This window comes from Anopheles merus, chromosome 2R (assembly GCF_017562075.2).
Source record: "Anopheles merus strain MAF chromosome 2R, AmerM5.1, whole genome shotgun sequence".
Classification (NCBI taxonomy): Eukaryota; Metazoa; Arthropoda; class Insecta; order Diptera; family Culicidae; genus Anopheles; species Anopheles merus.
Window position 1 is genome coordinate 27,257,609 of NC_054082.1, and position 22,929 is coordinate 27,280,537.

General features: G+C 44.3%; 2 protein-coding genes across 4 annotated transcripts in view; one reads left to right on the plus strand and one right to left on the minus strand.

Moving 5' to 3' along the window:
- The window catches only part of LOC121602402 (atrial natriuretic peptide receptor 1), a 37,593-nt gene that overhangs the window by 10,339 nt on the left and 4,325 nt on the right, over positions 1–22,929 (plus strand). The window contains exons 3-12 of one of the 2 annotated variants that reach the window (XM_041931180.1): positions 6,718–6,832; positions 7,952–8,096; positions 10,058–10,357; positions 10,448–10,583; positions 10,674–10,885; positions 10,962–11,457; positions 11,529–11,684; positions 12,625–12,799; positions 18,339–18,488; positions 18,575–18,767. In XM_041931180.1, coding sequence (XP_041787114.1) covers positions 6,718–6,832; positions 7,952–8,096; positions 10,058–10,357; positions 10,448–10,583; positions 10,674–10,885; positions 10,962–11,457; positions 11,529–11,684; positions 12,625–12,799; positions 18,339–18,488; positions 18,575–18,767 — 2,078 coding nt within the window. Of the gene's footprint in view, positions 1–6,717; positions 6,833–7,951; positions 8,097–10,057; positions 10,358–10,447; positions 10,886–10,961; positions 11,458–11,528; positions 11,685–12,624; positions 12,800–18,338; positions 18,489–18,574; positions 18,768–22,929 lie in introns of both variants that reach the window. The other variant, XM_041931177.1, reaches the window with a different exon arrangement.
- On the minus strand, positions 8,977–12,553 carry LOC121602458. Of its 2 annotated transcripts, none has more exons than XM_041931235.1 (2): positions 9,448–12,553; positions 8,977–9,367 (listed from the first exon to the last, which is right to left on the minus strand). In XM_041931235.1, the coding sequence occupies exon 1, from the start codon at positions 12,404–12,406 to the stop codon at positions 11,699–11,701; it is 708 nt and encodes a 235-aa protein (XP_041787169.1). In that variant the 5' UTR covers positions 12,407–12,553; the 3' UTR covers positions 8,977–9,367; positions 9,448–11,698. The 2 variants fall into 2 exon arrangements, with proteins under 2 accessions (XP_041787169.1, XP_041787170.1); XM_041931236.1 differs by having other exon boundaries at positions 8,977–9,389.

Here is a 22,929-nt window from a genome sequence, read left to right on the forward strand (position 1 = left end):
GGTACATTCGAACGACAAGAATCGCACTATTCCTACCCAGGTAGACGGCCCATTTATGAGCAAACCGTTGCCACACAACAGCACCCATACGCTGGGCGGCAAACACGGGCAGGGCTGAAACGACAAGATGCTGCCACTTTTCATGTCATTGCTTCAAAGCGAAACATAGTTTGCACTCTAGCACGATTTGCTCTCACTTCACCCACGGGCGATGCATCCTGCTGTCGCTCCGTGCAGGACACCGTTGCACCCACATGGCCGTGTCCGTACATGCGAGCATAAATTCAAGCACTTAAAAACTCGACCACTTTCTTGCGTTGCTCTATGGCATGTCGGCTTGGGTCCACTGTCCCGCCGCAAACCATGGCCCATCGTCGGGGAGTGAGAAGAATTCTGCTGCAATGATTAAACTTCAGCGGGCTCCATTATGGGAGTAATGGCTTTAATTAAATGTTTGAGTTTGAGAAGCGTACCGTGGTAAGTGTGCAATGTTTATTTTCTACGAGCTGCTGCAGCCGAAATTGTTTTAACGGTGTTTTGTTGTTTTTTTTTTGTTGTCATTGAATATTTGAAACATGTTTAAAATTAAATTTTATCATTCTGCTTTCGTGGAGTCTTACTTTTTTGTACTTTTGTTTTGCTTCTTTGCATAACCGTCGATGGGGGGAATTAATGTTCTTGTAAGGTTTTCTAGGGTGTAATTTAAAATGGTTGGATTGTGTCCTTGTTTACTTCTTCACAAGGACTCAATTTGTTTTTATATCATTTATCTCTTGCTTAGGATGACGAATAGATAACGAGTTTAATTAAATGATTTTTTATTAAGATTTGTGTTAAATTTTACAAATTTATTTCAAGTTATTTGCTATAATCTACTGACTCAATAGTATTAAGGAGAGTACAAGCATATTTTAAAATATCATGTAGCATACTTTCAGGCGCTCCTCACGGCAGAGTGATTTTTTAGCTCATTTTTTTTTTATTTTTACATTCGTTTAAAAACTTCAGTAAGGCAATGCAAAACATTACAAAATCTTTATTTTCATGCAGCTATGCAAGTCTCAAAATATTCGCATTTTCTACTATTATGATTTTAAATATTTTGAGCGACAAACCCACTTTACGGCGGCATTCATCAGTGTGTAACCTTTCACTTATTTTGCATTCCATAATCTACCCACTTTATCAACAACAAACAATCCAGCACAACAAAACACTCCCTAACGAGGTGCAGAAAAACAGGGCGTACGATCCATCTCCATAAGCTCTCGTTCAACAATTTATAACAACCCACATTTGTTTGTCAAAATTCAATCCCAACATTCTCCCAAGGAAAGGTTGATTTCCTCCCCTACCGATAGCTTTCCTTGCTGTGCTTCTTTGAAATTGTACCCAACGTCGATGCGCGGTTCCAGCTTCTTCGACAAAGAAACATAAACAATAAACATTGAACTCACCCGACAGCCCACCAACAGCAAATTGTTCGATGATGAAAGTGAAATAGATTTGGCAAATCACGATGATATTGCGAACAGCGCGTAGACTACCGGAATCCCGGTAGTAGCATAACCGCAAACACAGCCACACCGAGGAACGCACCGAATCAGATCCGAATCAGTCGAGCATAAGGGAAAAACGGCCTCTTCCCGGTTGCACCTGTCCCGGGTGGTAACAGACAGCAGGAAATTACTTTTCCATGGGACACGTAATTATGCCGGAAAAAAGGAGTTCTTGCCAACCAGCCAAGACGGCGGAACCGGTGCAACGTGAGCAAACAAGAATAAACCAACCTGTACAAATTATAAATCAATTGAATTGCAATCATTTAATGTTACAATCTGTAAGCAACGTTAAACCATATACCACGCTTCGCTCTGTAACTGCAAAATAGATGCTTTCTCGTGTGATACAGCAAAAACGACAGGTTGCGCGTGTCGTTCCATCTTCTACCACCGTATCATCATTTTCCGGAAACAAACTAAAATCCTTCCAGTGCGATGACGGACTGGAAAAGAGCGCAGTTTGATCCTGCCTAGATACATCCGATCCCGAGGGTCGGGTTGGATGTTTGAGTTGTCCCAGATTTAATCCATTTTATAGTCGTTGCCTCTCCTGTGAGGTAAGAGCTCGTTACCGAAGGAATGAAACGACAAAGTTTTGCGTGTAGAAAATTTTACAAGAAAGTACGGATCTTCCGCTGTTTTCTGAAAAGACTTGGGATAGATTTGGGTTCACTTTTCTTATTTTGCTTACCGTGCTGTGCCACATCCCGGGCAGGAAAAGGATGATGTCGAAGACTATGATGATGCTGGCGGTATGATCGCCCCGTCCGAAATGAAAGCTTTATCAGTTTTCTATTTTATTTCCTGCGCACAGCTGGGGTACATGGATTATTTTTTAAGTGTTTTTGAAGTGTTTCGAAGAAACACGCTCTGCTCTTTGATGGTAGAATGAACGCGCTAACCACAAAAAAGCCCTTCTAAAGAAAGGGAAAAGAGAATTGTTTTCTAAATTGTAGGAAATTAGATACATCCTTTATTCTGCGCAAGCAATACAGTAAATCTGAAATGAAACTATTTCAAACACGAAGAACACACATTTCATGTTGGTAGAATAAGGTCCTCTTGTTCTAGTAGCGCCCAGTTGTTGTCTAGAAAAAAAAACATTAATTTTAACACCAAACCCGATTCAGCTTTACAACACTGGGAGTGTTTTTCTCCCATTCCTTTCTACATGGTCCATTTCTTTCCAGTCTCCTTCCAGGCCTTGAGGACGAGATATTTTCAGAAACCGTCGCATAAATCATTTCCGTTATGACGCCTTCAGTGTATGTGTGCTTTTCTATTTACCGGCGGTATTTTTTGCCACTGTTTCGCAGATGATAAGCAAGGTCTTGTCATAACTTAACCCTAGTCCTGTCCCTTTTTCCTTGGTACGTTATGCGTTTGGGTTTTTTTTTGTGTGTGTTTGTGTGGCTCGGGTTCCTTCTCCTTGGGGGCACCGAAAACAATACCATCCCCGAAAACAAACACCACAAAACATTTGTGCCCGTGGTCTACGCAGTCGGTTTGTTTGTGTGCACACATTGTGTGTGAAAATCCCTTTCCCCCAGCTCCGATTGCAAAACAACAGCAAAAGTTCAGCTTCCAGAAATACCTTTGATTCGTTGCATTATGGCATAATCTACGAAGCTCACCAAGAGGATACCGGGCGGTGGTGATGGTGGTTCAAATTTCCACGAACCGGCACGCTCAGTGATTGGAGAAGACAGAACTGTGACTAAAACACGGAGCCATATCATCCATAACCCCCGTAGCCGTGCACACGTCATTTTGTGGCTTATGTAAGCCGGGAAATGGTCCCGGCAAGGACGAATGACGAACCCATTTCGCCTCGCTCGGTGGTGTACGATTACACCCTCACAGATAATAGATAACCGGCACGAACCAAAGCACATAGGGAAACAAATCCTTCCGGAAAGCTAGAAAAGGGTTTTCAAGGGGCGGGTTAGCCTGATCACAACTTATGGTTTTCAATGGAAGCGCCGCCCGTGAACCTGCTCGTGCACCACGACGGTGGTGATGACCGTTGGGTTGAACGTTTATTAATTTAGCGCTTGAATTAGCAGCCGAGAAGCTTTGCGCTGACGGACTTTTGCTGCGTTGGTGTTTGGGTTTGGGGGAGTTAAAAATGGACCAGAAAGGAGTGCAAAGAAATTTCGAAAGCTTGGGTGTAAACAAAGGGATAACATAAATTTGGTAAATGATTATTTACGATGGAAGGGAGCGAATTTCCGAGCACTGGGCGGGGAGCTTTCAATTTAAAGCTATTTTAAAGGGGGTGTCGACTTGCGGGAGCTTTGGTAAATGGTTTCTTTTTGTTGGGAAGCTATGGAACTGGTTGCACATTTCAAGTACATTTTACAATCCTGTGAGAGAGATTCGGGTTGCCGGTAAAATGCGTTTATATTTTGTTCACATAGTAGTGTTGGACATTTTAAATATGTTAAATTTAATGCACTATCACACATGAGATGACCATCCCAAACAATTTACTAATTTATTCCACAACACAACTTTGCTTCCCGCAAAAACCATTGCTAGCAAGAGCAGCTTGGTTCAGCTCTACACCAAACAACTTACCCGAAATATGCTTTATCTGAATATTCCCATAAGCAGACCAGTGCTTTTTTCCTACTAACCAAATAGTTTACTGTGCCTGACTTTTTGGAGGGAAATTGCATTCATTTCTCCCAGGAAAGCAAACATTTGTGGTTTCAAAAAAGCACACCCAGTCCAGTGACCAGTGTTTGCCGGACTAAAACACTGCCCCTTTTTTTTACCCAAACAAACTTCAACGCATACACAGCAGGGGGTTTTCCCAAAACTATTATCCAAGTGGGTGCAGATAACGGGCATGAGCTACCGGGTTGAAAGCATGCAGCCGCGAGAGAAAACATGCATTGCAGGTGCATAGGATAGTTTGGAATAAACCTAGGGTAACAATATAGTCTCTCCCGCTTCTGTTTCAATTTGATACAGTCCCGTTTTATAATATTTCCTGAAAGCTTAAAAGCATTTCAACTTCCTAGCATCGCCAAAAACAATACACTAATGGTGTTAATCGTAGTAAAAACGAAACAAAACAATCCACCTAACCGTGCAACCAGACATACCGAGGCAATTTCACGCCGTGAAGCGTGAAAAAAATAACATGGCTGAAACTTTTCACGCCTAGATGTATGTACATAACTGTCATTCTGTGTGGTGCGATTGCGATTGTTCGATGAAGTGCCAAATTTTTTACGCGCCCTTATATGGTGTGAACATATTCGCCATGAAACGGATTGTTTTTGTGTGGACTTGTCATCGAACAACATCGAATGTTATCGATTTTCATTTCACTCATTTAATTTCATTTTATTTTAATTCAATATCTGTCATGAAGGCCAAATAGCGAATATTTAAAGCTAATTCTTAATATAAATAAAATTAAACTAATATCTGATTCAACAACTAAAAAGATAACAGATAGATCACAGAGAGTTATTTGTAAACTTGGAAGAAGAAGAGAGAAAAGGGAATATAAGAAGAGAAATAAAAGAAATTAGAAGAAAGAAAACGGTTACGGAAAGAGTTAAGAGGGGAGTCAAAAGCAAAGAGAGAGTAAAAATGGTTAAACCACCTGAAGCAGGATAGAAGAGGAGCATTGTGTGTATGTATATACAATCGCGAGAGAATGACCACGAGGGTGAAGAGAAGGGAACATACAGCATGATGAACGAGAGTAGATCGGGAGAATCAGTAAAAACAACTAGAATGGTAACCAATAAAACATGCTTGAGACACTTGGCGGCAGTAGCTTAAAGAATGAAGACCGAATAACTGCAACCGGGTTTCATAAGGAGGCAGCACCAAGAAAACGACGGTAAAGGAAGGTTTCCAAATAACACTAGCATATTCAAGAATTGGTCACGCCATAGCATCGTAAAGATTTTTTTAAACAGCTGTGATATCCAACGATGGAGGTAAAACGTAAAAGAAACCTTTCACGGCGCGACGCCATTTGGCGGAATGTGTGGTTGCACGGTAGCGTGTGTCATAGTCAATGTTGTGCAAAGTTTTTTTCTCCCTTTTTTGAATTCCATGGGCAGTTCAAGCATAGTGCATTTCACCCAAACCTCTCCCCCCCCCACCTCCTTCCTGATAGAAACAAAGCTTTATATGTTATGTGTTCAAAAATAAACTGAAGCTTACACGCTTTGATGCCATGCAAGTGGATTTTACCGGAAGGTTTACAAAAATGCACCACGAATTGCACACAAAAAGTACAACAAAAGATAAAATCGTGCGTACGTTGCACTAAAAAGAATAAAAATGCATTACAAATTTTATAATACTGAAAGCATAACAATTTGAAAGCCTCTGCAACGCTTTCATTTGTTGCTGCCTTCGGAGAATTATATCTTTAACACAGTTTCATAGAAATGAGAACTTTATTTGGTGCAAAACTTCAAGGACCGGCGTTAGCTCACTGCCATCTAAATTACCCACTGGCACATTCCTTAACCCTGGCAAGGGAACAGCCGTCTGTGTGTGCAGCCCACGTGCTGCATTTTTTTTTTGTCCGAAAAATATGAAGCTTAATTGATGGGACAAAATTCGCGACCAGCGTGGCAGATTATCCATTACGCAGAAGCAAGTGTATGCGCGCTTTTTCCTCCCTCCCGAGGGGCGCATTCTTGTTCCAAAATCTTGTTTGCAAAACAACGTTTACGAAACATAATTTGTTTTTTTTTTTTATTGTTCCTATGTTTGCTTTTACAAATCACCCAGTTCTCCATCTTTCGAATGTTTGCCTTCCACTGAAAAAGCTTTTCGGCTACAAACAGCTATTAAAGCAACTACAAATAGCGCGACCCACTCGCCCACCCTGAACACAAGCTCCTGCGACACATTCCACAAGAACCCCACCACACCCCTCTCGTTCCCCCAATAGCCATCGCTTAGCGCAATTGCGCGAAAATCAATCGCCGTCGAACTCGCCCGTCCCCTTGGTTTGTTTGGAGCGGCATGTTTGTTCTAGCTTTTCGGTGTTTGCCAGCATCTTTCACCATTTGTGCGCATCGCTACTTAACGGTTTCTTATCGTACCCTACGCAAACGTCTTATCATCTTCTTCATTTTGGTTTGTTTGTTTTCTTGTTTGTACCTTGCAGTTGTCATCATGTGTGCCAGCCCGTCGACAATACGGGAAATTATGCTAGCGGCCGCCGAACTCAACATGGTCAACAGTGGCGAGTACGTGTTCTTCAACATTGAAATCTTTGGAAGGTACGTTAAGCAACGAAGGGAGGGGACGGTAAGGGGAAGAGGGAATCAATCTCACGGTTTTCCTATTTCAATTTGTTTGTTTGACAATGTAGTGGGAGAGGATTATCCCCTCATTCTAGCATAATGTTTGGGGGAGGCGAGCTTTCAATTGAAAGGAAAAGGAGCTTTTGGTGATCGGTTGGGTGATGCTTTATTAGATTTTCTCGCGGAAAGCAAACGAGTATCTTCTTCATGTGTAAATAATGCAACAATCCATCAATCGGAATGCCCAAATTGAAACCTTTTCGTTTTTATTGATCTATCAATTCCACCAGTCTGAATTTATACCAACAGTAAATATTATAATTTCAATTTAATCAAAATGTTCATGCTGCTTTTAAAATATTCTCAATTTCATCCAGACCATCTTCTGGACTTCTGGATTTGCAATTCAGTTTCATTTTCCTATTATATCCTTCTCTATGAATGTTCGCCTTGAAAATGAAATTTAAATATGTAAAAAAATGTTGAAATGATGCTAGTGCATACTATGAACTATGAGCGTAAAACAATGCCTCCAACCATGCTGCAAATCCCAGTCTCCAACCCCCTCCCCCTCCCCTCCCCACACACGTATCAAATTTTGCAACCAGTGCCGGTTTATCAAAATCTTTCCAGCATCGTTCCAACTCAACTACTAGCTTCTCGCGCATACTTCAGGGACCTTAAATCCGGCCCAAGTAGACTACCGTTGTGTCTAACCATGCTCTTCGTATGCTGCTCCAGTTCCACTTGAAACCTTCTTCGCGAACAAAGATCCTCCACATCGACAGTCCCAAAGGCGGGCTCCCACCCCGCACTAGAGAGACACAGTGTATTAGGTTAAACCGGAGCGACCGAGAAATTTCCATTTCATTTTCGTAATAACCCACCCACCCGGTTGTGTTGGTTGTCCTTTTTTTTTGTTTTATGCTTCCCACTGTTCCCTCACCAACTCTGCGTCCCCTTCATCGAACCGAAGATATGATGGGTCTTGTTTCGCATTCAAATTCATTCATCTTTTTCGCTCGTGTTTTATATCTCGTTCATTTTTGCAACTCCCAATCGGCGACACTACCACCGTGTACCGTACACCCACAGCATGACGGCCACGAAGCAGCCACCCTGGTACGCCAAAAACGACACCGACGAGCGCAACCAGAAGGCGAAGGAAGCGTTCACCGCCCTGCTACAGGTGGTTGCCCGCGAACCGGAGGACGAAGAGTATCGTCAGTTTTCCAAGGAGGTAAGTTCCCCTCTCTCCCCGTGCTCTGTTTTTTTTGCTGGCAGGTACTGTGGGTGGTTTTCCGCTTCCAAGTGGTCAAGGTTTCGACGGAGTGGGTTTATGTTGGGAAATGGGCGGGCAAAGTCTGTTTCAATTACCGCTCATCACACTGGGCATTACAACCACTGGGGAGGGGAAGCATGGAAAATGAGTTGACAAGTTGCAGTAGCAGAAAGTATGCCGGGAAGTGACCCCTTTAACACACCCATGAGCAGGGGAACGAGAACTGACCCTGTGCTGGCAGCATGGGGATTAAGGCTGGTAGGAAAAGTTTACGATGGAGCTTCGCAACGTGATAGAAACCCGCATTCAGCAGTTTGTCTGCTGGTTTGGTGGTCAAATGTTCTCTCTCTCTTTTTTTAACTCTCTCTCTCTTTCTCTCTCTTGCTCTGAACCCTTTTTAAATCCCTCCTTCAATTGTGTCTCATCTCTTGGGGCAACCATGACAAATGTCAAGCAAATGTGAAGGAACAAGTTTAGTTGCCCGGGGAAATTGTCATGACGTACTTGATTTAATTTTATCTCCATCCCATATGCACGTCCAGGGAGGGATACGCCATGCTCCCTCCCCAGTGAGTCAGTGACGGTCCAGTTTTGCTGTCGTACTGAAAGTAATAACATTCTTTCTCTATTTTCATCTATTACGGCGGACTGGCTGTGGAAGAAAAAGTTGTCGAGTGAAGGGAGCCCCCTCCCAAAGCGAACGGGGAAATCCTGCCTTATTGGGCGATATCTTCTAGCCGTTGTCTTTTCGTACCCGTCGGAATTTGCCTAAGAATTTCCGTTCAGTGAAAGTTTTTTGAATGGGGTTTTGGTAATAAATTGTAAAACTATTCCAAGATGCGTTGCAAGACTCGTAAATCGATTTTACGGTGGGAATTTTAATGCATAAAAGTTTACCCGGAACACTCACTCTCTGAATAGAAGCAGCTGAAGCGTTTCTTTTCCCAGTTCTGAGGGATGTATTGGGTTTTGGGATTGTTTTTTTATGGGTTTCCGGTCCAAAAATTACGAATAAGTTTAAAATTCTCTAATATTCTGTTCAACTTATTAAACGCACATCCTCGCAGTACATCTTGGGTCCGTCGGGTTATAATCTAACGCAGCAAAATAGTTCCTTCAGCGCCTAAGCCGCGTCCCATCCGTATTAATCTTTTGTTAGCACTGCGGCTTACAAAAAGTCCCTTTCGGCAGCTCCACTCCGAAAGCAATTACGGGTTTTAATCCACCGGCTGAAAGAAGAAAAAAGAAAGACTAAAGTTAAAATAAAACCCTCTTCCCCATTATAAAGGCGAGGCTCGCTTTGCTTTACCGAAGCTCCCCCGATTGTGAAGTGCACTGGGCGAGTGTCGTCGGTTCCTGTGTCGGCAACACTGCTGCGGTTCACACCACTTCACTAGTTCTCAGCATTTGCGCACCACACCGCACACCAGTTTGACCACTTTTCCGGTTTGCTTTCATTTAAAAAAAAAAATAAAATAAAAAACGAAGGAAAAATGTGGAACCGATTTCCACGCTGGTTAGAAAATCTCCCACCGATCCCGTGGAATGAAGCAGTTTAAAATCCTATTTTCTTCGATTTTGCCACCGGTCCTTCGGTCTGCGTGCTGCAGGCGGGCGCACTCGGAAATCCCCGCCATATCCAATCCAATCGCTCTCGTGCGGTACGTGACGGGAATTGTAAGACCCAATCTGAGCCCTCCCTCCGTCACCCCTCGGTGTGAAGATGCACGTCCTCTTGTTAGAGCATGCTTCCAGTATGCTTGCCACGCGCGCGATCCGAGTGGGTTTGTCTTGGCTTAAATGAGATTATGTGTCCCTTTCTGCGCATTAGACGCGGTTTCAGATTCGATTTGCTTTGCATTGGTTTTTTTATTTGACTTTCACATACACACCCACACTAATGCGTGGTCTTGTTTTAGGTGAAGGAACTGACCAAGACAAAGTACAACCACACGTACGCCGAGGATGAGCCCGTGTCAACGTTTGTGACGGCCTTCTACGATGCGGTACTGCTGTACGCGTACGCCCTCAACGACAGCATTGCGCAGCTCGGGGTGGAGCGTGCCCTCCGGCAGCCCATCAACGGTACGCACCTGGCCCAGCTGATGTGGGGCCGAAGCTTTAAGGGCATTACCGGCAACGTGACGATAGACTCGAACGGTGACCGTATATCGAATTATTCCCTACTCGATCTGAACCCCGAGACGGGACTGTTTGAGGTAAGTAAACGGCGGGGGGAATCGTCCGTGTCATTCCTTTCCGGTTGAGGGGGTTTTTCTACCGCAATATTCCTTGCATCTTCCTTTCAGGTCGTGGCGAACTATTACTACGGCGGTGGGTTGCAGTTTGTCGAGGGTAAAGCCATCCACTGGGCAGGCGATCGCACAAAGGCACCGCCAGACCGACCGACCTGCGGTTTCGATGGGTCCCTGTGTCCGGATAATTGTAAGCATTACTTCCACATCCCCGTCCAGCGGATTCCTTCGACACAAAAACTTAACGATCCTCCGTTTGCTTGCCTTCATCCTCACACAGCACTGCCGGGCTATGCCATACTGTCGCTCGTGCTTGGGGTTTGTGTCGTCTGCATGGGCATCGCGTCCATCGTGGGCTATCGGCACTACAAGCTCGAGGCGGAGATTAACTCCATGACCTGGAAGGTGAACCCGAACGATGTGCTGTCGTGCAATCCGAGCCGCGGCCATCGGGGCAGCTTCCACTCGATGGTGAAGCGGGGCAGTCAAGCCGTAAGTAGCGCGCGTTAGAATGCACCCCCGGCAATCGGGAAACAACCAATCGATAGTCGCTTCCACTCCCTTGCAGACGATCTACTCCGAGGATCTTAACTCGCTGCCCGGCGATCGGCAGATCTACATCCACTTCGGCTTCTACAAGGGCTGCAAGGTGGCGATCAAGAAGATCAACGTACAAAACCTCAGCCTCACCCGGTCGCTGATGCTGGAGTTCAAGCGCATGAAGGACATCCAGCACGACCATCTGGTGCGGTTCTACGGCGCCTGTCTTGATCTGCACCCGGAACCGTTCATTCTGACCGAGTACTGCCCGAAGGGTTCGCTGCAGGACATACTGGAGAACGAAACGATCAAGCTGGACTGGATGTTTAAGATCTCGCTGATGCACGACATCGTCAAGGGGATGGCGTTCCTGCACTCGACCGATCTGCACTCGCACGGTTCGCTCAAGTCGTCCAACTGTGTGGTGGATTCGAGGTTCGTGCTAAAGGTGACGGACTTCGGGCTGCATCAGCTGCGCCGCAGCACCGACGATGCCGACATCGAGAGCTACGCCTACTGGCAAAGTATGTGGTTTTTGCTTGCGAAAACGCTCCTGAAAGCAATGTTAAGCCTCACGAGTGCAATCTATTTGCAGAGCTGCTGTGGACCGCTCCGGAACTGCTGCGCGATCCCCAGTGTCCGCCGGCGGGCAGCCAGAAAGGTGACGTCTACTCGTTCGGCATCATCATCCAGGAGATTGTGTCGCGCCAGGGTCCGTTCTATCTCGGCACCGAGGAGAAATCTCCCAAAGGTAAGCAGTGCCGCTTAAGCATCCGACCAGCGCTGACCGAGGCGTCGACGACGGCGGCGACCTCCACACCACGCCAGAAAGCAGCAGATGGAAGGATCGAACATATTCCTCCGGTTGCGGGTCGGTTCCGGTAGCTGGCGATTTGCTTCCTCCAAATCATCTAACCACTGCAGCCGCGGCTGCTTCCACTGTTCCCTCCGGGTCGATCGTTCGGCTGCCATTTTGCGCAGCGAATCTTCGAACACTTGCTCCCAATTTTTCACCACCGGTATCTTGTACAGACCGAGCAGCTGCTTTGGATGCGAGCTTCGTCGCAGATAGTTACTAACGAGCTCCTTGAACGGGTGGCGCTCCTTCGGCCGATACTCAACGACACTGCCCTGCCTGACCGGGCTGATGGGATTGTCGAACATTATCAACTTTGGCCGTGCTTCCGCCTGTCGGCTTGGGCCCGCAGCTTCGTGCGCCGGTGGCTCAACTCGCAGATCAGCATCATCCTGCTCTAGCCTCTCCTGCTCGCGCCGTAGCTTTAAGAGATACTCGGAAAACTCGGACTTGCGCGGTATTTCATAGATTTTGTAGCGCGATTTCTTTAGAACTGCTTTGACGGGTGCGCCAGACGATGTTCCTGCGGCAGGGTCCTGTTCGAAGGAGGAGCCTCGTGCACGCTGCAACGGGCGCAATTGAATCGTAACCTTTTTGCCCGGTTTTTTGGGTGGCATTTTGTATTTTTTCGCTTGCAACGCTATCTACTTCGGTCTAGCAATTTGAAGTCGAAGCTTTTCACACAAAATTTGTCTCCTTCATATCAGCAAATAAACAATCGATAGGAAGATGCGAACAACAACTGTTCCAGATGGTGCATACGTTTACGTTTCCAAAATATCAAGGCCTTCTAGATGTGATGGTAATATTGTGCTATTTGATCTGTCATTTGCAGAAATTATTAAACTAGTCAGAGACGGGCCGGGAATATTGGACGCTCCCTTCCGGCCAAAGGTGGACGAGTCGTCGTACGAGGACGTAAACAACATCATGATCAAATGCTGGTCAGAGGAACCGACAGACCGACCCGACTTTAGTGGGCTCAAAACCATCATCAGAAAAATTAACAAGTAAGTGACCAGCTTCCGCATGTTGTTTGGTAATTCAATAAGCTTTAGACTGCCATTAACTTTCTGAATACTATAACTAATGAGTACATCATATTGGGCGTGTTAGACTTGCTGTGTTCAAAAGCACAATTTCTACCAATATGAAGCAAAACTTCCCATAAAGTGCTGGCGCTCATCAATCAAAACACATCGAAATGTGTACCAAAATAAAGCTTTCCCTTTCCTTCGGTTGCTTTCCAAGAGCATCAAGCCAATTCCCAGTCCCGATTTTCGCCCGACGGTAATTGAGTGCTCAATGGGACGTCTAATGAAAGTGAGCAGCACGCATCATCTTTACGCATACCATTCAGCGCGATTCAGGACGGCAGGAGCATGCCAGGCGAACGATAATCAATCTGGCGAATCGAATCGAACCATGGCAAGGCCGGTGATTTTCGGACCGAAATAGAGGAAGCCAATCAGCAAAAGCGATGGAAAGAAAGACGCTACTTTGGTGCTCGTTTTTCTGCTTCACCAGGGTGAAGCAAAGCTCGCCTAACGTGCATGGAGGCGCATGGTAGATTTGGCCACTTGTGAGGGAAAGTTGCTTGTGGTGGAAGGCAAAACCCGAGACATACTTCCCTTTACACCTTTTGCCTCACTTGGGAGAGGGTTTCTACGTTGTCCTTTTTTGGTTGCTTTTCTTCCCTTCCCTACGACAACTTAGTACTTGAGAGTTTCATTTGCTCCTGAAACCATGTTTCGCAGCTGATTAACTTTCCCTAGTTTGCACAGAATTAAATCAAATTGGTCCGTGTATGTGTGTGCGGCCGTTTGTGTGCCAGTTCTTCTTTTTTCTTCCCATTTACTTTATATTCATCAGCTCAACCTCTAAGCGGAAGTTCCAACAAAATGATGATAAAAATCTAGTTCCTTCATTTTAACACTCGCTCCAATTACCGTCCTTCCAGTATCTGCTTCCCTCGGCACACTCTCAGCATTGTGTACCCTGTACCTTGTCGTTTGGGCAACCGTTAAAAGAAGATGCCGATGGCAGGAAATTGTATCAAATCGTTGCCAATTTGTCTACCACCGGCTGCTGTTGGCTGTTTGTCTGTCTCTCTGTCTGTCTGTATATCTGTCTGTCCGGCCCGGATCACTCGTTTCCATCTCCTTCCAGAGTAGCAAAGGAACGACAAATTAAATTAGTTCCAAAAGCTAGTGATCGAAGAGTGTTTTGTTTGTTTGTTTTACTTTCACTATTAGTTTGTATGAATATTCACCGTCCTCGTGGGGGACAGCGATTAAAACTGAACTGAACGCGAAGTGCATTCGAGTGCGCCAAGCCAGCCAATAGAGGATTGCCGTAAGGAGAGTTAATGTGCAGATTAAACATTCATTTACTTACACCATCACACAGAACAGAAGAGCTTTTGCACAAGTACGCCTTACAGAGTAGTTAAGGTTTAATGTCGCAAAATTGTTGTAACAAGCACAACGAGACCTTTAGTAATTGGTGGGCCAAGAAACATCATTTTTGCATAAATTGCGGATTATGTTGCTTAACATTTGTTTATATATTTTATGTAAATCTATTATTTTGTACACCTATTTACTTTTGAGTTTCTGGCCACAGCATCCCTTACGCATCCATCATTCGATGAGGGCAACACACTATTCTACCAATCTTCTATCGTTCCATCAACCCTTCCAGTTTTTCACCTTTCGCTCACCTGCTCGAAGAACGGTATAATGTTGCACTCATTTAACCTTCTATCGAACAGCTCAATCAAAAGTGCCGGCACCATCTGCAGCACCACACACGACATACGACGACGTGTGCCGTTGATCGAGCACCGCTTCTGTCTGCTTCCTTATTTCATCACCTCGAAAGCATAAACTATGCAATAAACATCAACGCTTTCACCAACCACACACACAGAGGTCTTTCGCTCATGCAACGAGTTGTAAAAAAAGGGGAACCAAAACAGCTTTCAAAGGTGTTTCGGTGCCGCTTGTGCACACACCAACACACACCGCACACACACGCGGATCATGGTGGGAAATCACGCAAGAAAAACAATTTCCCGTTCGCCGGCTCAGGCTCGTTTTTCGAAACCGGCTTTATAAACATCAATTTCCCGTAAAAATAACAAAGCGAATTCGTTCCATTCTTTCACCTTTCAATGCCAGCTGCCAGAAGCTAGAAGGGATTGAGAAGGGGAAAAAGAGCACACAATCGCTTTCACAATCATTTTAGGAGAATTTAAAGTGCATATGCTAAGGGAAACGACGGAAGTTGAAGGGACAAATGTGTTTGTGTGTATTACAGCATTCCGTACCGCGTTCACGCAACGGTACGCAAACGCGTGTGACGGAAGTGTACGTTCGAGGGCGTCAACAATGACGAATGATCAGATGTGAATTCGATTGCCTGTAGCGATAAAAGTAGCGATGGAAAGCAGCCGTTATTGTATTCGTGATCGATGGAAATGAGTGCTGTGCAAGGGGCGGGGGACAGAAGACAAAAGCTAACCGTAAAAGCTTTCCCTTGTACGGTGGGTTACCGGGTACGGGGTGGAAAGGATATTTCAAATCATGACCGTACACTTAAACGGTCATATATCTCTCTCTCTCTCTCTCTCTCTCTCTCTCTCTCTCTCTCTCTCTCTCTCTCTCTCTCTCTCTCTCTCTCTCTCTCTCGGAAACAGTTTGGAATCATTCATTTGCTTCCATGGTATTTACAAATCAAGGGTCTGTATAAACATATGTACAAAGGGGGCTAAAAAAAGTGACAAAACATTGGGAAAAAAGGCGGATGGGTTAAAATGATTAAATTAAATATAGACGACAACCCAACCGCAGCCAAAAAAAAGCATTTTAAATATGAAGTTGGAAAGCGAGGGTGAAATGACCATTTTATCTTTCCCCCATTCCTACACAGTTGAGTTGAGTAGCTAAAATCAACATGGCTGAAACATTTTACGCATACATGTTTGTACCCAACTGTCGCCCTCTAGGTGCATTGCAATTAATGCAATTAATGCAAAATAATCTAGCAAACAGACATTAGATTAATTTTACCAGTTATACATACGAGCTCTTTATAGATAAGAAGTTGTTGTCCAAGACCATGCAATCGCTACACAAACCCCTAGGTTCAAATTAGTGCTTTGTAATTCTATTGAACGAGTTTACGCATAAGATGAAGTATCATTTACTGTTGATCTTATTCACCACCTTTTCCGACCGAAATACTATTACTCGGTAGCTCCTTACCCTGTAACAGTCGTAATCTGATCTAATCCTGTCTAATCCCCACCACTAGTCAGCTTTCGTGTTTGCTACTAATTGATTTACCCGTAAGCAGGACATTCAGTTCTAGAAATCACTTTTGCCATACATCAACTAAGCCACTACTTTTGATCAAACAATACCACACCAACTGGTTGGAGCTTTGTTCGATTTTATTCTAAGCTACAGCCACTTTTCTAATAAGAAATCATTGATTTTGACATAGATTTGATGCTTATACCTTATAGGTGTATGATGGACGTACTAATGCTTTAAACGGAGGGGTCTCCAAACTACGGCCCTCGAGAGCCCACGATTATTCAACCCGTGATGATTTTGTAAAATTGCGCAATAAATCGTAAATTATTGTGACTATTTTTGTAGAAAATGTAATTGTTGCTTGTTCGAGATGTAGATAAAGCTTCGATAATACAAAGGTATAAAGGTTTTGTCTATTCCGTTAGTATTTTATATAAAAACGAGATTTAAACGTTCGCATTAGCTACAAGCACCGGAAAAACGGCCCTCAACATCGTTATATGCGAAGCAATGCGGCCTGCGTGGTGAAAAGTTTGGAGACCCTTGTTCTAAAGCAATTGGTCGGTCCCGTGGAACGGTCATCAACTCGTAACCGTGACCTCGTACGTACGATTGAAAGCCAACCTTGCCAAACCATACTTGGAAACGAAGTTAAATTTTACCTTTGCAAAATACATCCCAGCTAATGTTCCCATTCATCGGTATCAGTTTCAATGGCTTCCGGTTCAATTAAAAACAACAGAAGTTTAAGGCACACCCGAGAGTATGAAAGCAACATTTTCACCTTCACCGTGTTCACCGCAGTCAAACAATTGGAAACCTTGTTTCAGTAACTGTTCAAAAACCAACAAGCTATTATTTAGACAAGCACAACTTTTGAAACACAGCCACACAAACTAATTATGCCAGATCGAATCCGTTACGCATGCACCTAATTAAAGGAATTATCGCCCCGTTGACAGAGCATTGTTCAAAGCTTTTCGCCCCTTAATTCCACCAGTTTTAGATATTGAATTCTAACACGCTCGTAGCTACAATTTGAAAGCAACGCAAAACCAGTAACCCAACGGGCTTGCTCTGTGAACAACTGTGAATGGTGGGCTACCGATGGAGTTGGAATTGGAAATGGCTCTCCTTCGCTCATTACCGAAAACCGTAGAACGTACGAGGATTCTGCTGGGTTGTTACTTTAATTAACACCAATGCCCTACCGCAACTTATTCAACCGTACCACGTACCCGGCTGCTGTTTTTACGTCCGAATTCGAACGGAACGATCCGGTCCCGGGGCGGCTCGGTGGGTGGAATTGGCGGATTGTCACAGACGGGATGGGTGGGACAAGTTGCTACCGTTCTACCTAATCAAATACTTCAACTGAACGGATAGTGGACCAAAATAGCAAAGACCGTACTTAATTGGCTGTTAATAGACCGAAAGGCGCGCCGGGCGAGAGAGAGAGAGATAGAGAGAGAAAAGGGTTTCACAAACGATGGCCAGACAGTCGAACAGTATTAGTTCGACATGCTGAACGAAAAGCAAACAAATGTTACACCGACTCAATGAATGGCGTGGCGACTGAGCAACTTCTTCCTTCCCCAAGCGCACGAATTGGAGAAATTGTTTTAAAAACAACTCCATTCTTCATTTTCGCTGCCTTGCATTTTGAACTGCGGCCAAAAAAGGCCAACAACAAAAGTCACAAACTTCCTTCAAGCACAATCGGCGCGGGCTGGCCGACAAATAGGGAAAACTTTTACCATCATCATCATCATCGACGAATCCAATCGTTTAATTAGCAGCAGCAGTAGCAACCGACAGAGCATCAACAATCTCACTTATTTTCCACTTTTCCATTTGCCTGTGGGCTGCTGGCTGGCGCTGTTTTCCTGTGAAAAAAAACCCTCGCCAAAAAAACCGCCGCTTTTCTCCTGCTGGCCATTTCGGTTGGGCTCGAATCAAAACCATACGCCGCTGCCAGCCTTTTGGAGCTGTTTGCTGTTTTCAATATTTGTTTCACATAATTGAAATAATAGCTAATAGATAATAGCACATTGTCTTCGAAGTGTATGAATGCTTTTGTTTCCCATCTTTTGCCAATACTTTTACTACCACGTGCCGAACAAATGCGCAGTTCTTTTCTCTCTTTGCCTCAGTTATTATTTTATCGAACAAGATTCTTATTAATATGCTTCCCTGTTGTCACTTTCCTCTATGGTATCTCTTGCAGAGAAAATGAATCTGGTAACATATTAGATAATTTATTGCAACGCATGGAGCAGTATGCGAACAATCTGGAGGCCCTGGTGGACGAGCGAACGCAGGACTACTTCGAGGAGAAGCGCAAATGCGAGGAACTGTTGTACCAACTGTTGCCCAAGTAAGTGCTGGTGTGGCGGCAGGTAACGTGGAGCTTTAAGCGATTTCAATTTAATTTTACATTATTTGTTATTTTGTCTTGCACAGATCCGTAGCGGCACAGCTGATCATGGGCAAATCTGTGATAGCGGAAACGTATGATCAAGTAACTATTTATTTTAGCGATATTGTCGGCTTCACCTCGATATCGGCGCAGAGCACCCCGATGCAGGTCGTCGATCTGCTGAACGATCTCTACACCTGCTTCGATTCGATCGTGGAAAACTTTGACGTGTACAAGGTAAGTACGATTCGAGTGATTGCTTTTAGACATCGTGTGATATTCATTGTGACGAAACCATGCTTTGGTGACTTTTGTGAAATTATCCAGAGCAGTGATATCAAACTCGTTTTGATCGAATAGTTCAGTTTTAAATCTATGCAAAAATTATCCTTATTAAAAACATAACACAACATGTGGCAGGAAGGATGTGTTGGTTGTTGGTGGACATTTATTTTACTGTTTTAAAGATCTAAATTAAAAATTGCCACCTAAAGGCTGTAGGGTTGATTTTGCCAATATTGGGGCCCTTTCCGTTGTAAGTTCGTAGGCTGAAATTTCAGCCTGTCAGATTTTTGCATTGTATAGCAGTTTTCGAGCAGCTATCTATGTGAGTATAACATACATGTGAGCTTATCCCAAGGTCTATGAATTTAGAAGGCTGATTTTCATCGCTTCTGCTTCTGAATAAATATTTTAAGAGTGTTTTGTGTATTCGTCAAGCCTCCAGAAAGCTTGTTTGAGCAAAAGTGTTCACCCATCCTGTCAAAAAGTGATATTCAAATTTGGTTATAAAAAACATGCTATGAGACCACCTGGACTACATACATTTTGATTCTATATTCCATCACCTGATCTCTTTAATGCATCTTGGGATAAATGTAAACAACACCGTGTTTTCGAGCAGGTACTCGAATCTAATTCTAGCTTTGTGGGTAGAAAAATCTAGACTGCAAATTGCAGGCTAGTTTTGTGTGTGCTTTTGTATGGAGTGTTTACAAGATTTCAGCCTGCAACTGCCAAACTCCATACAAAAATGCTGACTAGAATCGTGAAGGGTCCCATAAATAATTTTTAGTTTTTGGTCAATTGGTACCTTCTCCTTCACCATTGCTTTCCCTCAGCAAAAATCTTGAAAGACATTATCATAGCTCCATTTTTTTCATTTTGAATCATCGAATCTATTCATGTCAAATAATTTCCCATGAATCGTTTATTATGTAGAAATAAGGGAACATGAAATTCAAATTATACTAAGCAACGCTTACTTACTTACTTATCCGGCGCTACAACTGCTTTGCGGTCTTGGCCTACCTCAGTGTGTGTCCGAAACCGCTCACGGTCTGGTGCCTTCGTCTGCTTATTCCCTTATCGCACTTTTAATGGCAGCCTCTATGTCTCTATGCCATATTACCACCTCAATTTGGGCCTACCACGCCTCCTCTGTCCTCTGTGGACGGCCTAAAAATATGTTACGGGCTGGGACGTTCGCTTCCATGCGTTCAACATTGCCAGCATCCTTGCGCCCAACTCAGCTACCATTGTCGTTGCTGACCTTTGACCTTTGACAAGATAGGTGAATTGTGGGACGACTTCAAAAGCGCGTTCATCTAACTCTACGTCACGCCTACGTAGATTCTGATTATTTATTGGTAGGCCCGCTGATGTTGCCACCATCGGTTTGGTCTTTGCCTCGTTTATCTGCAATCCGAGGTTCTCTGCCGCCTGCTCGATCCCGTGGTAGGCTTCTGCTACATAGAAGAGCCGCAGACCAATGATGTCTATATTATCAGCGTATATCAGGATCTGGGTTGACTTATAGAAGATGGTTCCTGAAGTCCCCACCCTCGAGTCACGGATGACCCTTCCTTGTGCAGACCTTTGGTGGTAGCTAAAGACCTTGAGAGTTTTCCATTCACCTTCACCTGGCAAGTGACGTTCATCATAGTACGGCATGAGGCGCAGGGGAGCACAAAGCAAAGCTCGATGGCTGGATCAGGTGAAGCGAGACCTGACGGAGATCGGCTGTCTACATGGATGGGAGGCTGCAGCCAGGGACCGTACACGCACTCTGTACATGAAGAGCATTACAAACAGTGAAGATTATCCTCAATGCTAGATAAAATGGCTCTGTCTGCTTTCCCCTGCTCACTAATGATGTTCATCAATATATCATGATAATCATTACTTTCCGAGAAAAGCATATTGAGAGCAGGTGTCGTGTGCAGCATCAGGCATGATAGTCAATGCACATAGGTGACAGATATTGCCAATACTGCTAATCAAAAGTAATATCAATTTATATTTGGGCAAATCGGTAGCTACTGGAAGGCAAGCTTGTTTCAATACTCAGCCTTCATTTTTGAGTACAATTTCAACGATGGATGCTGCGAAGGCCTTAAACGTACAACATACTTTATTTTCCGGTTTCGTCTGAACTCAGTATTCTTGCCAAAGGACACGTGCTTGCAAAGAAACAAGCAAGAATTTCCACAAATTTGGCAACTTTTTACATCAACTGCTGTCCTGTCCGATTGATTCCCCTGTCAACTGAATGACAAAACTCACCCGATACACGAACGACCGTATCCTTAAGAATGGGAAACGGCTCGTGACAAATGTGTACCAATTCTAGGGAATGAATTACAAGTGAGCAGAACTAGAGAAAACATCCTATTGCCACCCGGCACGCATCAAAACCCATGGGGGGCCTTGCCGTAGGAAAAGTGTCGCCAAACGGCAATTAATTTTCATTTCGTCAACACGTCCTCGAAAACACTTCGTAAACACGAATGTCCTTGCCTACGAGGGGGGGGGACTTTAACTGAGCGTGTAGCTATAGGGCAGGAATGGCATGTGCGTCACACCCGTACTTTCATCTCCGCGATTGATGCCGCCCTCGAAAGCAATCGCAGCGGTATTCATGCAGATTTGGAAGCATTTTTTTGGGGCGTTGGAGTTGGAGTTGGTGATGGTGATGTAGGTTTTTTTCCGGTTGTTATTGTTGGAAAATCTGCCACCGCGCGGTCGCGAACGGTGTGTCGTTGGAAGTAATGATTCAGCTGTTGCTGCTGCTGCTGCTGCTGCTGCTCGAGACACATCTGGAGAGGATTTTTAATGGCAATTTTGAAACTTTTGAACAATTCATTGTGTGGTGTAAGATATGTTAGCTTTCGTGCTGGCATACCTACCGGCGGCAGGATTGTTTGAACGAATGTTAGCAATAGCTCACGATCAGTGATATTTGTAACTTTTTGGCTGCTAGTGGAGGTTGGTGGTTGATGGTTTGTTTACCAGTAGTAGAGTCTGTTACTGAAACGAACGAGGTACTAGATATTGGTTAAGCGACCGAGACTAGTTCGCGCCTGAGACAGGTCTGGACAGTCACAGTTCTAGGATTGAAGTTCAGTGTCTGTAGTGAGATCGTTATCAGCTTCAGGACCGTTCTGTAGATGTTCCAGGAAATGTATGGGCTCAGAATCAATTCCAGAACCGGTATAAATTCTAGATAAGTTTCAGGATCACCACGGGATCAGAATATGTTGAAGATTCCTGACGTGATACCTACACCGGTATGGGTTCAACATCAGTTCTACGAACGATATAGGTTTTTGAAGATCAGTACGCAATAAGGATATTTTCTAGGATTTGTCCAATAACCGAACGATAGATTCCGAATCAGATCCCGAATAATCTTCGTTCATCTAATCAACGTTCATCGGTTCTTTATGAATCATAAAGATCTGTTAGAACCTTCTTAACCATCTTACGCGTAAAATAAACGATACTATCTCGTGTAAGATGTTGCACTGTTCGATTGGTACGATCGGTAGTGGAGCACACGTCTGTTGTATGGTGGCCTTCGACAGCACGGCCCCTAGCCCGTTTGGAGTCCATTCAGCGAAAATTTACCTGCTGTGCTTTGCGTTCCTGGGAGCTCCGGGGGGAATACGACTGTCGCTGTGCCTTACTGGGCTTGAAGACGCTCAAATAACGCAACTGCTGTCTGTCTGTTTGTTGCAGGGATACTCGACCACCGAATCGTTCCACCAAGATCGCTCCGTGCTAGACCGTTACTTACAGGGTTTCCCACGATTTATTGGTCAGTTCCCATGATTTTTTGGTGCGTTCCCACGATATTTTGGTCGTATCCCATAGATTTTTGGTTCGTTCCCATAATAAATTGGTATTTTCCGCTTGGATATCAATACAATGGGACCAAAAAATTCTGGGAAACGGCCAAAAAATCGTGGGAACGCACCAAAAAAATATGGGAACTCACTAAAAATTGATGGGATCCAACCAATAAATCGTGGGAAACCCTGTAACGTAACGGAGGAGCGACGCACGTTTTTTGGCTCCTCCGATCCCTTTCTTGTTGTGTGTCGTGAATTCAATGCTT

Excerpts from the sequence above, each read along its gene's own strand:
- LOC121602458 (XM_041931235.1), bottom strand. The coding sequence starts at position 12,406 with ATGCCACCCAAAAAACCGGGCAAAAAGGTTACGATTCAATTGCGCCCG.